The sequence below is a fragment of the Harpegnathos saltator genome, unplaced genomic scaffold (assembly GCF_003227715.2).
Source record: "Harpegnathos saltator strain DR-91 unplaced genomic scaffold, Hsal_v8.6 scaffold364, whole genome shotgun sequence".
Classification (NCBI taxonomy): Eukaryota; Metazoa; Arthropoda; class Insecta; order Hymenoptera; family Formicidae; genus Harpegnathos; species Harpegnathos saltator.
The window spans coordinates 646,550-661,884 of record NW_020230166.1 but is presented as its reverse complement, the minus strand read 5'-3'; the positions used below and the strand labels follow the sequence as shown (position 1 = coordinate 661,884).

At 47.3% G+C, this 15,335-nt stretch overlaps 4 protein-coding genes across 11 annotated transcripts; 2 read left to right on the top strand and 2 right to left on the bottom strand.

The window, feature by feature from the left end:
* Window positions 1-269: 269 nt before the first annotated feature.
* On the top strand, window positions 270-3,807 carry Prosbeta2 (Proteasome beta2 subunit). Its single transcript, XM_011154046.3, has 5 exons — window positions 270-437; window positions 927-1,106; window positions 1,186-1,501; window positions 1,935-3,419; window positions 3,522-3,807. Exons 1-4 carry the CDS (start codon window positions 376-378, stop codon window positions 2,208-2,210), a joined length of 834 nt encoding a protein of 277 aa, XP_011152348.1. The 5' UTR covers window positions 270-375; the 3' UTR covers window positions 2,211-3,419; window positions 3,522-3,807.
* qua (villin like protein quail) lies at window positions 2,535-8,703 on the bottom strand. Of its 2 annotated transcripts, none has more exons than XM_011154045.3 (8): window positions 7,324-8,703; window positions 6,836-6,952; window positions 6,033-6,373; window positions 4,327-5,092; window positions 4,015-4,201; window positions 3,505-3,753; window positions 3,137-3,433; window positions 2,535-2,907 (listed from the first exon to the last, which is right to left on the bottom strand). In XM_011154045.3, the coding sequence occupies exons 1-8, from the start codon at window positions 7,462-7,464 to the stop codon at window positions 2,558-2,560; spliced, it is 2,448 nt and encodes an 815-aa protein (XP_011152347.2). In that variant the 5' UTR covers window positions 7,465-8,703; the 3' UTR covers window positions 2,535-2,557. The 2 variants fall into 2 exon arrangements, with proteins under 2 accessions (XP_011152347.2, XP_025156207.1); XM_025300422.1 differs by having other exon boundaries at window positions 7,289-7,389.
* Window positions 8,704-9,925: 1,222 nt separating this feature from the next.
* LOC105190988 (uncharacterized) lies at window positions 9,926-12,866 on the top strand. Of its 2 annotated transcripts, XM_019845011.2 has the most exons (5): window positions 9,926-10,338; window positions 11,660-11,783; window positions 11,861-11,955; window positions 12,197-12,452; window positions 12,639-12,866. In XM_019845011.2, the coding sequence occupies exons 2-5, from the start codon at window positions 11,747-11,749 to the stop codon at window positions 12,788-12,790; spliced, it is 540 nt and encodes a 179-aa protein (XP_019700570.1). In that variant the 5' UTR covers window positions 9,926-10,338; window positions 11,660-11,746; the 3' UTR covers window positions 12,791-12,866. The 2 variants fall into 2 exon arrangements, with proteins under 2 accessions (XP_019700570.1, XP_011152357.1); XM_011154055.3 differs by lacking the exon at window positions 9,926-10,338 and having other exon boundaries at window positions 11,671-11,783; window positions 12,197-12,418; window positions 12,639-12,865.
* Window positions 10,752-15,222, bottom strand: mEFTs (elongation factor Ts, mitochondrial). 6 transcript variants are annotated; one of them, XM_025300434.1, is made up of 5 exons: window positions 14,805-15,038; window positions 14,273-14,428; window positions 13,667-14,195; window positions 13,214-13,484; window positions 10,752-11,990 (listed from the first exon to the last, which is right to left on the bottom strand). In XM_025300434.1, exons 2-4 carry the CDS (start codon window positions 14,426-14,428, stop codon window positions 13,252-13,254), a joined length of 918 nt encoding a protein of 305 aa, XP_025156219.1. In that variant the 5' UTR covers window positions 14,805-15,038; the 3' UTR covers window positions 10,752-11,990; window positions 13,214-13,251. The 6 variants fall into 6 exon arrangements, with proteins under 6 accessions (XP_025156219.1, XP_011152356.1, XP_011152353.1 ...); XM_011154054.3 differs by having other exon boundaries at window positions 13,244-13,484; XM_011154051.3 differs by lacking the exon at window positions 10,752-11,990 and adding an exon at window positions 12,960-13,136.
* Window positions 15,223-15,335: the final 113 nt, after the last annotated feature.

Here is a 15,335-nt window from a genome sequence, read left to right as displayed (position 1 = left end):
GATAATTGATCACTGACTAATTATAGAACATACTAAGTTAGTTTAAGGCCTACCAGTCTTATAATTAAAACTAAAAATTTTCAAACCAATTTCGGAACAAGTCCAGTTTTCATCGTCCGTCATAGGCCGTTATTCATAGTCGGATCTTATTTAGAACCGTCTTGAGTTCATCTTCAGATGCTGTACAAATTATTTCATTGGCTACAAAGTAACTGAAGATGAACTTAAGGCGTTCTTAATCATAAAACCTGACTATGAATACCAGCCATAGAAGCGCTTCGCTTTGACGCCATTCTTGATTGTCAATTTAGATCAGTTTTCTTGTAGTGAACGGTGACAACGTTTGTAATCGTTAATACTTGAACAAATTTAATTATGACTTCGCATCTCGTGCCAGAAATCCCGCTGGCAGGCTTTTCTTTCGATCTTTGTCAAAGGTGACGATCATATACGCAAGAAATATGTTACATTTGTTTCATGATAATTATTAGAGGATAACCTGTGCTTACCGATATTGCTGTGTCACAGTCGTAGAAATATTACTTCTTGTTGATTATTATGTTGTAACATTATCCCCAATATATTAATCTACCCAATATATTTGCGAAATATGAAAAGTATATGAGGAAAGTAGAACTATAATAAATTTCATTTTATTTTAAGAATATTTCTTTGCCTGTTTAAAATGTTGTGACAGTGACAAAGCGGAAAATGTTAATTATTAAATAATATTAGTTATTGGTATCCACTTGAGAAATAATTAGTGTGGTTTTAATTATTTTATTACAATTTCTGCTATTTACATAATTCTAATTATATTTTATTCCGTAGTATAAAAGTGTGTACTATTTTGTACTTATAATCTGTAATCTATAATCGATTTACTGTACTTAGACTACTGTTTTACTCATGTTTATTTTATACAGGAACAATGCATTGATCAAGAAAGGCTTTGCTGCCCCAAAAGCAGTGAAGACAGGTACTACTATTGCTGGTATAGTATACAAAGATGGTGTTATTCTTGGTGGTGATACAAGAGCCACTGAGGATACCATTGTGGCTGATAAATACAGTTTGAAGATCCATTATCTGGCTCCTAATATGTAGTAAGCATAATGGCTATTCTGCTTACAAACAGTTATTGTTGCAAGTACTTATACTGAGTGATACCAATTATTCTCCCAGTTGCTGTGGAGCAGGTACTGCAGCTGATACTGAAATGACCACTGAAATGATAGCTAGCCAATTGGAATTGCACCGTCTAAATATTGGCCGTATTGTTCCTGTGTGCACTGCCAACACAATGATAAAGCAAATGTTGTTCCGTTATCAGGGCCATATCGGTGCTGCGCTTGTATTAGGTGGCTATGATCTCGATGGGCCTCAGTTATACTGTATTTTCCCGCATGGTTCTACTGAGAAGCAAAAGTATACCACCATGGGATCTGGTTCATTGGCTGCTATGGCAGTTTTTGAAAGCAGATGGAAGCCAGATCTATCGGTGAGAATTTTTAGGACTTAGAATCAGAGAGATTAGAAATAGATTTACAAGTAAAGATAAATAAACAGTGAAGTTGAATCGAAGTCCACGATGAGTGAAAATTTATAGGGTTAAATTTATAGTTTATTTTGGATTTATTATTATCTTTATTACACATTTACTCATTAATTTATTATTTGCAGGATATTTTAAATGTAATTTTTCATCTTAACACTTATGTAATTCGCAGTTTTATTATATTCTATATATGTAAATTTAATGGATTTTTCTTAGTAATTTATATATTGGTATAATTCACATACCTATATTTATTAAAAAATATTTGTATACTTTTCTTGTCTATTGCATATAAATTAGATATTAAACTTACTTTACTCTTATGAAAAATGCCACTTTGATCTCAAATTAACAATGGTTGTTACGTCAATATCAGGAAGAGGAGGCCAAGCAACTGGTGGCGGACGCAATTCGCGCTGGTGTGTTCAACGACCTGGCATCCGGTTCAAACGTGGACCTTTGCATAATCCGCAAGAGCGGTGTTGAATATCTACGGCCGTATGACACCGCCAGCGTGAAGGGTCAGCGACAGTTCAACTATCGCTACAAGCACGGTACCACTGCGGTGCTCACCAAGACGGTAAAACCGATCATTGTAGAGGAGGAGACGGTGCGCACGATCAGAGAGGAACCGATGGACACTTCCTCATGAAGCTCCGTATTAACTTAATTCGGTGTTTTTAGCCCTAAACTTAAGTCATAAACGAATTCTGCAGGCGAATGAAGTCTCTTTTGTAACATGCAGTCGGATGTTTATAATAAAGATCATAATCGAAGTCGTGCGAAGGCAAAATGTACGATTTTTAGATTATAATTTTCCGCAAAAAGAGACGAGCTACGATGAAAAGTTAGTTAAAATCAAACGATATTAGTGGCAATTGTAAGCCACACTTTAAAAGAAGAATGTATATCGACGGCTCGCGAAAGTATTGATAATTTTCGAGCCGGGAAAAAAAATTGTAACAATCTCGGGATTACTTTTGGGAAAGATGTTAAACGTTAGAAGAGCCCAGCGGCTTGCTTGAGCCGCTGTCTTTTCCAAGCTGGCAGCTTCTCGAACTCTGCGGGCTCCATCTTGAAGATCGCGATGAAGTTGTCGAAGGTCAGATGCATCTCTTTGCGTCGCACATCAACGCCGGCCGGCAAGTTCTCCGGTTCGCTCTTCAGCACCGCCAATGGATACTTGATATAATTGTCAAAGTCTGTGGTTACCTTTGTGGCTGTCTGAGTCCTTACCGGTTGCTCCCTATCTTCCAGTAGGCCGCAGAAAGCCTCGAATGATTTATAATCCCTCAGCAGATTGTGATTCCAGTTGTCAAAGAGCCCGATGAATGTGGCCGGTTCCGAACCTGAAGAGCGTCGGAATCCCAGGTGACGCGAAATATATCAGTTTGGATAAAAATGAGCAAAGAAAATATCTAAGAAGAAAATCTAGATCTAAAGAGAAGACCCACGCATTTAAAAGACATCCGATGGATTAAAAACTCTTGGAAGTCCTTAAGACGGTTCTCACGTCATCCGCAAGAGACGCCTTCGGTGTTCTCCTCGACGGCATCGAAAGCGATGCTTGGAACTCACCTTGCTTGATTATAGAAATTGTCGTATTGCGATTTCGACCGGAAGGGTGCGTGTAGAGGTACACCGTGGCGTCCTCGACGCACTCCTGCAGCGTCCGCGGGCTGGAGAACTTGCCCACCCACACCCAGATCACGTTGCCAGTGTCCAATAGCCAAACGGCCTCCGGTATCAGAGAATTCTGCCGAAATCCGAGGACCTCCTCGCCCACGAAAAGGCCGTTCTCGGTTCTGCACTGGAACAGATGCTTGTCCAGCTCTTCGCCAACTTCCTCGGTCTCCGTGCTGTAAGTGCCTCTTCCTGAAGACACAAAAGTAAAATACAGTCATGAGTCATTGAGTCAAAGGTTATCAAGTAACTTCCCGAATTACCTCCAAACTCGATCCAGAAGTCATCGCTCTCTTTGCCTTCGACGATGAGAGGAGCATTCCTGGGTGCAAGACGTCGCGATGCCTGTCTGGCGTCGCCGGTGCTCTTGCCGCCACACCAGACGACCGGCGAGTTGGAGAAGAGAATGAACACCGCGCTGGAGTCCAAGCTGCTGGCTCGCAGCGGCCGCTCCACCGCCTTTGAGGTATACGGCGTCGATCCGAACACTCTGACCAGATATTTGTTCGGTGCTGCAAGTGGAAAATAACTTTATTATTACAATGGACTGTGTCACCAGGTTCTCTTCAGGCTCTTCTATACCCCAACTTTTATGCATGTGTTCAAATTTAAATCGAAATGTTATCTTTTGTAATATGTCCAGGTTTTTTCTTCAACAACGTCTCGCTGATTTAAATAAAATCTTATCAACGTGTTATTTTTATTTACATTTCTTCCCTGTTAATTTCTGTTTTCACTCGTTTGCCGTAATAATAAATAAAGGAACGACTTACGCGAATCGCGATGACGTCCAGCGAGTATCTTCAGCTTTCCGTCGTAAATCTGCAGGAGATGAGGCGGCTCCCTACCTTGAGACGCCTTTACTAATTGCGCATTCGTTTCTTCGGATAAGCGGCAGGCTACCGTCATTGCCGCGTCTCGATCCACTTTGACGGAGTGGACACCCTCCCAGCAGTAAACCTGAAGAGACATGACATATTCGGTGAATACTTGAACACATAAAATAAACGTTAAACCGATAGGTCCAACGTTATCAATCAAGTTATACCAGTATAAATTGAACTCATCGATAGAGCGACACATACAATGCTGCGACATCTCCGTCCTTGGCCGTACTTGTACAGCATCACGTAGCAGGCCTGCGCATAGTAAATGCCCCTATCGTCCACCTCGACCATGCCTTCCTTCTGCTCCACCCGCCACAGGCTCCTCTCTCCGGACCCGTCGTCCACCAGTTGACACTCCGCCGCCATCCTGGGTCGTTCGTTCATGTAATCAGGTTCGAAGCTCAACGGCAAGGTCAACGGTCTCGTCTTGGACGGCTCCCAGCCTCTCAGCAACGCCTTCATCTCCGCCGGCTCATGACCCTCGGTCGCTCTGGCGACCGGCATGCCGTCGCTGTAATTCTTCTTTTTGACGAAGCCGCGCGCATTCCTCACCGCCTCCAGGCTCTCGCGAGCGTTCACGTCACGACCCACCCATGCCCAAACTCCGGCTTCGCCGCGGTCCACCAGATAGACTGAAGCGGAAGTTAGGTCGTTACGCAGCAACGGGCCGGACTTGAGCTCGGCGACCTTGTATTTGCCCGATTGTTCGCTGCATCGGTAGAGTTTGATGGGGCTGGGTGGGTTCACGCGGTGCTGGCGATCAGGTGCCACTACCCTCGCCGACGGCTCCAGCATGCTGCTGAAGAGCTCTCTGTCGTTGCCAGGTAGCGTCTGCTCGTAGCCGTCTTCGACCACCACCACGCGTTGGCCGTTGTTGTTTTCCTTCCTAGACTCCAGCAGACTGGCCGCGTGCCGCTTGTGCAGTGGCTCCGACAATGAACCCAGCCACAAGAAGACGACTCCGCTGAGAATGAGAGGAATCCTTAGGAGGACTTCCTTAGAGGAATCCTTCATGACTAAGAAGAAGCGTTTTCATCCGTCCTTTCAAGAAACCTTGAAACTCGACGGAAAATCGGAGAGGCAGATTTTCTGCATTTTATTAATAATATGAGTGTTCGATCTTCATCGTTTTAGCGACACAAAATGACAAAATTTTGGATTTGGAAATTGCGACATCTGAAGCGACATTTGACAAATGAGTAATATTCGAGAGAAAGAGAGTGTTTCACCGAAACACGGGAAATGTATGCTAAAGGCCTCTGGAAAACCTCCGAGGCCTCTATTAAGCCTCATTTAGCATTACAAGAATCAGACTCGTCGTTGCTCAATTCCCGCAACACGCGCGCGAGCATTATTTCGCGCGCGCGGAAACTTTCACCGGCGGATTTCCACATCGTCCGGTGGAAAGCGAAAAGGGAACGATCGTCGCACGAAGTGCGCGCGCGTGATCACCGCTGCGATATACAGGGTGTCGCAGAACAATTTTTACAGAGCTCGTAGATACATAGAGCGGGTTAAGACCAACATAAAAGTCGCATACCGTTTCGCAATATTCGCGATAGTTATTGAGTTATTAATGACAGAAATCTCATGAGCAAACACGCGCCGAGATGGATGAGATTGGAGAAGTGTTGTAGCCGCTCAGCCCAGTCGATGCGGCGACTGTTGCCGACGCGCGGCGAGGAGAAGGACAATGCGCCGCTATTCGTGTTTTATCTCGCCGCGCGCCGCCAACAGTTGCTGAATCGATTGGGCAAAACGGCACAAGACTTTCATGTTTGCCTTTGCCTTAATCCATTTTATGTCTGCACGAATTTTTTGTACTGAGTTGTGGGACACCCTGTACATGGTGTGTATGTGTGTGCACGCGCGCGCAATCACGAGGAACTTGCGGCCACGCGCACTTTGCCCGAACGTCCAGCAGGATGACGTCTCTGGAGCTAAAGTGCTCCCAGTGCACCCTCTCCAGCTCGGTCAAGATCGGCACGGCCACACCGGAGACGCGATGAAGGGTGCAGGCGGATGTCTCGAAGTGCAGGTTCTCGATGACCAGACGCTGCCGAAAGTAAGCGAGGAACCTGGGACTCTCGCGACCCTGCGCCTCCCGCATCAGGATCGTCGCCGACATCTGGGAGTCGAGCTCGGCGGCGCGGAGCGCCGCGGCGCCGGACGCCGTCGAGTCGCAGCTCGAGCCGATCCAGAAGTGGATGGCGCGCACCACCGCGGTGCCCTTCAGGTCTTTGATCTGCCAAACGGGATAAAACGTTACGGACAACAGAGCCGACTGAATGGGAGATCGAATTTCAACTAGAGGTTTTCGAAAAAAAAGAAGAAGGTAAGATCGTTCCTGCGGATTTAATCTGCGATTAAACGGAAGGAATTAAAAGTGGGAGGACGCAGGATTGATTTAATTCTCTTCTGGCCGCGTCTCGTTTCTCCGCCTCGATTCGTCGAACTAAGAGAGACTCGTCATTCCTTGCAAGTGGAATATTAATTTTCTTTGTGCGACATCTGGGATTTTTGAATTTTAGACGAGAGTATAGATTTTCGGCCGGGAAGAAATGCTTGCTATGATAATTGCTAGGGAGCGCGAAGAGGCGAGAGTATAGCGGAGGAGCTCGTTAGGAGAGTTCGGGAATCGTGCATTTCGTATGCGAGGCGAGCTTTCGTTTGGTTTCTCTCACGACGACAATAGAAGTAAAAGTACCGGCATTCCCGGGTAAGGAAGAGCGCCGTCCTTCGCTGACACGGCGTAGACGATGTACGCCGACTCGGTGAAGAAGAAGCCCATGTTGCTGCCAGGCACGGCTGTTGCTCGCAGACCCTGAAGACACGGCCGCGAGTGGCAAAGTCGAGTTGTCAGCGCGACATGAAAGAGTCCAACATGATTGATCAGCATCGCATTTTCGACAATATCTGATAAAGTCTAATGACTAAAATTAATGACTCTCTATTGGCAATCGTAATATTATCACGAACAATTTGTTTTCTACTACAATACTTTTCACTTGCCGAATATTTTAATTTAGAGAGAGAGAGAGAGAGAGAGAGAGAGAGAGAGATTTTATGTTCTACCGGAGAAATATGGAATATGAAAATGTAAATCGAGATTATTTATTATATCCTTTGTCACCGGGAAACGCTGCAACTGCGTGCTCACCCGGCAACTGTCCTGGTTGATGGTAACGAGCTCACCTCGATCTTCCAGACGCGGAAGGTGCTGCTGTTCTTCGGGATGCTCCTGAAGACCTCGCCGCCGGAGTCATCGCTGCGGCAGCTCCTGTCGTCCTGCGGAATGGCGGCGTTTAAACCTTCAGGATACAACACGCTCGTCATGTCCCGCCGCGGTTCACCAAACGCCCGGAAATCTGCCCCCTCGACCTCGCTTCAAGTTTCGCCGAGCTCGCACTTCAGTCTCGCTGCTATATCACTCGAGCATAAATACGAAATACCAACGAAACATCATCAAGGCAGATCCGACCCGGCGTGTCGGGCGACCGAGAAAACAAAGTCGAGTACCGCGGAGGGTGCTCAAAATTGCGAGTTTCAGGCTCAGCCGATGCACACGCAAACACGTGTTTGTTGGATAATCGGCGAGAAATTTCAGCGCGATGACATTGCGGCAGGACGAGCATTCGCACGGGGACGAGAGCGGCGTTTCGCAACGGAGAGAAACGGCGTTCGCGCGCTTCGCGAGCGGACTGAAAACTGGGATAGCAGAGCTCGCGAGGACCTCCGCGTCTCGCAGGTGCACTCGACCGCTCGCTCGCGTGCCCGTTGTGCTCATGCCTACACACCGTACGCGCAGCCTTGAACGAAGCTACGTGTCTCTTCCTCATGTTCGACTCACCTTCATTCCTCGCGTCTCTGATCCGCTTGATGCTACTTAATCGGCGCATATTTAATTAGACCGCGCAATACTGCGCAACCCAGCTTAATCTGACACGTGATATCGTCTTTCGTCTTATCGTGCTTCCTTTACTTTATACCCCGATTGTGGCTCCTAATTTTATCTCACCGCGGAACTGCGCATTGTGCCCCGAAACTTCCCCATTTTCTCGCTAAAAATCAGAGACGTTCGTAAGAAAGGGGAAAAAAGTGGAATGTCTAAAGGGAGTGAGTTTCGGGGGAAGTTTCTCTCTCGCGCGATCGCCGCGGCGCAATTTCGGGCGGACTATTTTGCGCTACGCACTTCGGGCTTGGGTTGATTGACCTGTAACCACATCGGGTGTCCCGGTAAGATGGGGCCCATTATGCGGTCACCGTCGCATTGTGCTGGTTTTGTTCGCCGACGTGTGAGTGCGTGCGCGCGCGGCGTTCGCGCGGCTTTCATTCATATATCCACCTCGCCTCGCGTTCGCCGGCGGTCGCATCCCGCGAACGAGCGAGCGAGTACGTGTGTCGTATACACACGTGCACGCGCTCACGCACACGCGCGGCTTAAGCATCATCCGCGACGATCATCATCATCGCGACAGGCAGGAAGTCGCAACTGCCGCCCGCACGCCCACTTGCGCGGCAGTTGCGCCAAAAGGTGAAAATTTGCGAGCGCCCGACCGCGAACGCTTGCGACGCGCTCCTCGTTCTCGCGCGCTGGAGAGAGAAAAAAACGCCGATTTGTTGCTCGGCCCGCGGACGAGCGGAGAAACAAACAGGTGGCTGTGAGCGGGGATTACAAAATCAAGAGGCCCGGCTGAATGAAAGTGTACACTGAAGTTTCAGGAAGGAATTAATCGACTCTCCGAGAATTGAGAATTCATGCCGAAGAAGAATTCATGAAAAAGCGATATTCGTGGCTCGGCATCTCACACACATCCTGGACACATTTCCAGTCAGCTCAGCAGCGCGCGATTTAGTCGAAAAGTGTGCTAAGTATTTGTACGGTTATTCGAGACCTCCTTTTGAGTTTATCTGCAAATCTCTCCCCCTTCGCTCCCCTTCTCCCCACATTGATGTTCAATGTTCCTTTCTTCTCGAATTCGAAACTCATCGTCGCATTGATCCTCTCTCCCCTCGGATGACCTCATGATCACCAAGGCTCCCGGTTAAAACTCGCCAAACCCGAGGCGTCCGAGAGCAAATAACATTCATCTCGAATCGGAGCAAAAGGATAAACCAAGGACGCACCTGCCACGGGTCGAAGAGGCCACTCCCTACCTTCGCGAGTTCCTCAGCATCGTCGCTGAGGAGCCGGGAGGCCGCGAGGCGTCCATCAGCAGCTCGAGGACCTCCCGAAAGACCTCGCGCCCACGCGTCGCCTCCCGGAACCTCTACGCAGCCCTCTGATCGGAGGAGGTCGAAAGGCCGGAGTGGCGGATTATCACTCACCCGCCTGAAGAGATCCATTGTGTTCCCGCTATCGATCTCTCTCGCCGCTCGGCTCAGCAACTCGGGGCCCATCTCTCTCTCTCTCTCTCTCTCTCTCTCTCTCTCTCTCTCTTTCTCTCTCGGCCGGCGGGGGACACGCGCGAAGGAGCAGGATGTTGCTATAGCTTGCTTAGCCGTGCTCGCGTAAGCGTACGCGGCGGCTAACTGTATAAGCGAACAACTGATAGCCGGCCGCGCCGCGCTGATGGCCAGCATGGAAAAGAAACCATAGCGGTGCGGCCGCCTCTCCCGTAGCTGCGTAGGTACCGGAAGTGGGCCCCGGAACTCCTGCCGGCCAGCCGTGACGCGGCGGGGGCGGAGAGCTGGTGGTGGCGGTGGCCCGAGCTGGATAGCGCCGGCCCGGCGGCGGGGGGGGGGGGGGGGGGGGGGGGGGGGGGGGGGGGGGGGGGGGGGGGGGGGGGCGGGGGGCCTGCTCTGTCCTTCCCTCGCAGAGCGGAGGTCTTCCGTGATCTCACCTGAGCGAACGGCCGCGCGCGCGCGCGCGCGTTCGCGGACAGGTGTGCGCGTACTCGCCTTTCCAACGTTACCTCCTCTTCGCCACACAGACAGACGAAGCGCGGGCAATTTTATTACACACGTCCTAGAACACGTAATGGGATCCTTCCCCTCCCCCGGGCCGCTCATTCGCGCTTCCGTCGCGGCTGTTTCGGAGGTTCCCGCTGCGCGGGGATTAAGGACGTCGAGCGAATAGGACGATGCGGCGACGGATGGAAGGAGGAAAGGGAGGAGGAGGACTCGCAAGCGCGACTCGATCGGAGGATCGAAAAGGGAACGGGATGGGGTCTCCTGCTTTGTGAGGTTGTGCTTCAGCTGATAGATAAGGTATATTGTACGGTAGTTTATCACACGTCCTAGAATACGTAATGAGCGCCTCGCATGCCTCGTTTCGCTGCCGGCGCGTTGAGCATGAAGGCGTCTTACACGACGCGAGTGCAAGGAATAAAGGCGGCGACGGGAGCATAAAAAAGGAGAGAAGAAATAGGGAGGGATTCGGATGGGAATCGAGAGGAAACTTCTGCCTCTCTATATGTGGCCATATATAATTATTACATATAATTATATATGTTTATATATCTACGCGAGACGACGACGTCGTGTGCGATTGTGCGCACTATGTACATAATTTCGTGCATATCATTTCGTCCGGCATTACATACGATCGTATGTATGATTATATATATGTAACTATATATATGTAACTATATATAATTCAGATTATACACGCTTATGTGTAATCGCCTGCATATCAGTGCGTTCTCATTTCATTACACAGGCGTATACAGAGTGAGACGCCTAAAATAGGCCACCTGAATAACTGTGAAATATGCAGGATAGAAAAGAATGTTGAAAGAAGTTGTAACATGTTTGTTGTACCATCTTTTTCCCGATAACTGTTTCAATACTTGGCGTACGATATTTCGGAAATTATTTGTTCTGTGAGAAAAAGTGGCGTTAGACTTTCTTATTCTACTTGGTCTCAAGAATATGCTGTCACAGTTGCTTGATGACCGCTGACCGAAATCTCGAAAGCATCAAGATGACAAAAATTAGGGCACTGTTGTAATATTCTTGAGATCAAATAGAGTAAAAAATCCAATACCTCCCACTTTTTTCTGACAAATAATTAGCAAGATCGTAAGCAAAATATTGAAAGTTACCAAATTTTCCTTAAATATCTCAAAAAATATCAGGCAAGTAAAAAATATTTCAGACAAAAGTTGTTGAAATTAATTGGTAGAAAAAGATGATACAATAAAAGGCGGGAGTTTCCATTAAAAAAAAAATCAAGGTGACCTCCCCGTAACCTTGATGACGCTGTTACTAGTATCGCTGCGTGATGCGTCACTTAAAACTCTACAACTTCCTCTATAACTATTTAACATTTTTTGCATATCCGAAGATATTCAGATATTCAAAAGTTATTCAGATGGCCTGTTTTAGGTGCCTCATCCTGCATACGATTGTACATATGTTCTCCTTCATACATGACGCTATTTTAAATTATATACATACAATCATACATGGGAGCGTGTGTACGTTCACATTCGCTCCGCTATGAAAATCCATACATACACATTTCTTCGGTTCCTTCGATCCGAGCCTCGAAACAAAGTGCGCTCGTTGTCATTTTTCTCCTTGACAGGAGGTGACAGAGAGGGACGAGGACTTGGTCGACAAATGTCAGAGCGGAGTGTCCGTCGTCATCGTTTGACAGCGCGGAGATTCTTCGATGGACTGGCGAAACGACGAATCGGACCACTCGAGCGGTACGTACACTCGAGGTAGGTTGGCGCTCCTTACGAGTCGCATAACGACCACGTGAATTTTCTCTCTGTCCGGACAGTCGAGAACCTAAAGTGGGATGAGAACGACAACGCGACCAGGACGAAGAAGGATGTCCCCAGCTTGGGCCGCAATGTTCGGTCCCAGGAAGTCCAAGTGCGTGGTAGAAGTCGCGACTTTCTACGTAGAAGCTGGAGAGCCGAAAAAAATGAATTTCCAGAAAGCTAACGGCTGTGAACGATTAAATTTGTATAATTTCATCTTCTATATTTATATCTTTTCCCTAATCCTAATCAACTTTTTTCGTTTAACATTGGGCCTAACGTGTGCTTTTGATTGTCCCTATAACAATTGACATATTTCAATAATGAATGAAGAGACAGATTTTTGCGTTTAGGTTGGGATCGGTATGTGCAAGGACATCAGAAAATTCACGTCTGCTTTGGAGAATCTGGAGCTTGAGACGGACGAGCAGGATCAAGCGAAACTTCGGACGAGCGACGCGCAGACGAATTACTTTAACGACTCCGAGCAGGAAGAGACTGGCCCGGTTTTCAGGACGAGGGAAAAGTCTACCTTTCAGTTGGTGCTACAGGGACCGGAGATCCTGAATTTCCAGGTGCGAGCGCTCTCGCGTCACTTAAATTTTGCCCGTGAGTTAATTATTCGGACTTAAATATTACGGGACGGGACTCCATAGTGAGAATGCGAGAAAAAGAGGGATAACAAAGTAAAATTCCTTTGAAGGAAAATTAAGCAATCTATCCGCAGGATCTAGAAATGAGAGAATCCCTTTTCTAGTTAGAAAGCTCAACTACTTCTGACAATTTATCCCGCAGGGTACGAGGCATTCCCCGGCGGACATCGCGCCCTACTGGAAGAAGGACTCTCGAATGTGGCTGTGGAAGTCGGTGAGACTCGCGAGGAAGATCAGAAGGACCAAAGCGAAGGCTGTCCCTCCTTTGTATCGCAAGGAACTTTCGTAGCTTGATTTTAATTCTTTTTACGGATGTATTTTTAATTTTACGCGAATGATTTTTGAATAACCATTAAATAATATATATATTTATTGTTAAATTTCATCACTGAATGAAATTAACGTGATTGATAATAATTTTATTATTTGGTCAAATCTTATTTATAAATAACAGTATTAAGCCAAATATTAGAATTTTTATTTTTACTTTTGGCGTTATTGTAGATTTTATTACAATACATATTTCTAACGACGAGATGTGACACGCAATACTTCAGACGGATCCCCTTCCGTTTAAAATACGCGTTAGCAGAAGATTGAAAATTCCTATGGCTTCCTAATTGGCCCTTGATCTCTTTTGCTTTTATAATAAAAACGACAATAGCAATAACACGCTGCGTGTTTACGTAGAAATTAATAATATTAACAAATGATAACCTTAGATAAACGATGATAACGGATGATCACCTGAGATTTCAGCCGCATGTCTGCACGTTCTCCAATGTCGGTTCTAAGGTGGGCTCGTCCAGTTCCTCACCGACCTCGAAGCGCGCGAAATCGACCACCTCGGCCTGTAAATTTTCCAGCAATTCTTGCACCGAGAGACTAGGATCTAGCAGGAATTCTTGATAAATCATACATGTCTCCTCCTCTGTGTTATCGTGCGGCTCGTCGACCTGCGGGTTTCCGACCTTCTGCGGATCCATACCTGCACATTCAAACACATAACGCATCTAAACGATCCACGTCTCTTGACTGAGATCTTACTCTCTGTTCTTCAACGCAAATAACATAATTGGATCATGTATCTTTTTATCGTAAATGTAACTTCCTTGTTTGCCAAAAAAAGACCATGTCTTTCGCTATTTACTTATCCTGCGGCAGATTTACCTATAACGTGCTGGCAAAGCTGCGTGCCCAGCATATCGTTGTCTTGTTTGCACTTGACGGCGACGAGGGCACCGTACTTGCCGAAAGACACAGGGATGGGGTTCATGGGTGCTGGATGCGTGCAGCCGAACAGCGTGATGTCCGGACGCACGCTGATGGCGAGTGCACGCCGCAGACTGATATTCTCGCCCACGTTGCCGATAGTCAAGGCGGCATGATCGCCAAGCGTCTTGCCATCGGCTGCTGGCAATGTCATGAGAGTATTCATGTGGAACACAGTGCGCTGCACCTCGTTCTGAAGCTCTTGGCTCTTAGAGTGACTTATTACGGCTGATATCACAGTCTCTGCAAGGCTGTGGAATTTCTTGTTCCGTGCCACAAAGTCAGTCTCGCAATTGACCTCCACCAGAGCTGCATAATTTTGATCCACTATCACTGTGATCAGGCCTTGTTTGGTGCTGCGGCCCTGCAGCTTGACTGCCTGGGCCCATCCGCGTTGCTGCGCTTGCTCCCTCAACCACTTTTCAGCCTGAAACAAAAAGAGATTGAGAGATTCAGCGCACGTCACGATTGCGCGAGTTTAAGTCGTCCTGGTGGATTTTCTACCTTCTGCACGTCGTTCTCGTGCAACTCCAGGGCTTTCTTGCAGTTGGCGAAAGTATAACCAGTCTTCTTGCGCAACTTTGCCAGCAGAGACTTGTTTGAGGACTGCCAGAGCAGGCCGTTTGTGTGAATGAGGCGGAATATTCGTGGCGGGATCATCTATAAACGCGATATTAATGTCATTAAGGTTTTAAGGTGTTAATCATCTAAAGAAATTGGGGTGTATATTCAGGCGGTTTCCGTGACATCTCATAACAGTAACAACCAACGTTTCGAGATGTCACGTACACCTCAAACTGAAACGTGAAGTGTGACTTATAAATATATGGAATTATTTATGCCCATTCTAGTTTAAAATACAGAAATAACCTCTACACAGGTGGTTATGTCGCCTCGAACATAACCTAAAACATGCACCGAGCACCCGAGTCCCGCGGAAGTCGAATCAGCGAGGGAGTGACATGGACACGAGATTATGCTCCCGCGGGCTCTGACGTTCGCGGGACTCGTTAATTTTCCCAAATCGATCACGAACCTCGTTGCCTGGAGACTGCAATCAAGGCTGCCTGTTAGGTATCGTGCGACCGTAAACGGATTCTCCTCGTGAACGCACGCTCCTTTGACACGCGAGGAAAACGTGCGCGTAGCCGTACGAATGCGACGTGAAGGAACGCCGGGGAATTAATTTCGCGAAGTGTATATCCACCGGCGAATCGCATTCGCTTTATAATTTTTACGAATAGATACGTACATTTAGTACGGTGCAAACACTCACCGTGGAGGTTAGGGCGCAACGCAGGTCCGTACTCACCGCCTCGCGGAGAGTCCATCTTCCCCGTGGCGGGGGGGGGGGCCGGGGAAATTTTCTGTCGAAAAAATTACCAAAAAAGTCATCATCGCGTAATCATAAAAAAAGAAGCAGGAATAAATTTCTGAAAAATTTTAAGTTCCTTATCTGGATAGTACGACGATTCACGTTTATGATTGATTGAGCTGGGAGAAGGCGGCCCGATAAAAATAAATCTGTGTTATCGAGTTACAAATCGAATCTTGTGCTCTACGTGAT

What these genes read in the sequence shown, in the direction of transcription:
- Prosbeta2 (XM_011154046.3), top strand. Translation starts at nt 376, where the DNA reads ATGACTTCGCATCTCGTGCCAGAAATCCCGCTGGCAGGCTTTTCTTTC. An exon ending in TCTTTCGATCTTTGTCAAAG is followed by an intron (nt 438 to 926) that starts GTGACGATCATA and finishes TATTTTATACAG; the next exon opens with GAACAATGCATTGATCAAGA. An exon ending in GATGGAAGCCAGATCTATCG is followed by an intron (nt 1,502 to 1,934) that starts GTGAGAATTTTT and finishes CGTCAATATCAG; the next exon opens with GAAGAGGAGGCCAAGCAACT.
- qua (XM_011154045.3), bottom strand. Translation starts at nt 7,464, where the DNA reads ATGACGAGCGTGTTGTATCCTGAAGGTTTAAACGCCGCCATTCCGCAG. An exon ending in TTCCTTACCCGGGAATGCCG is followed by an intron (nt 6,374 to 6,835) that starts GTACTTTTACTT and finishes CCCGTTTGGCAG; the next exon opens with ATCAAAGACCTGAAGGGCAC. An exon ending in TGGACGTCATCGCGATTCGC is followed by an intron (nt 3,754 to 4,014) that starts GTAAGTCGTTCC and finishes TTCCACTTGCAG; the next exon opens with CACCGAACAAATATCTGGTC.
- LOC105190988 (XM_019845011.2), top strand. Translation starts at nt 11,747, where the DNA reads ATGGACTGGCGAAACGACGAATCGGACCACTCGAGCG. An exon ending in CGAATCGGACCACTCGAGCG is followed by an intron (nt 11,784 to 11,860) that starts GTACGTACACTC and finishes CTGTCCGGACAG; the next exon opens with TCGAGAACCTAAAGTGGGAT. An exon ending in GCGTCACTTAAATTTTGCCC is followed by an intron (nt 12,453 to 12,638) that starts GTGAGTTAATTA and finishes TTTATCCCGCAG; the next exon opens with GGTACGAGGCATTCCCCGGC.
- mEFTs (XM_011154050.3), bottom strand. Translation starts at nt 14,428, where the DNA reads ATGATCCCGCCACGAATATTCCGCCTCATTCACACAAACGGCCTGCTC. An exon ending in ACGAGAACGACGTGCAGAAG is followed by an intron (nt 14,196 to 14,272) that starts GTAGAAAATCCA and finishes TTTTTGTTTCAG; the next exon opens with GCTGAAAAGTGGTTGAGGGA. An exon ending in GCTTTGCCAGCACGTTATAG is followed by an intron (nt 13,485 to 13,666) that starts GTAAATCTGCCG and finishes TTGAATGTGCAG; the next exon opens with GTATGGATCCGCAGAAGGTC.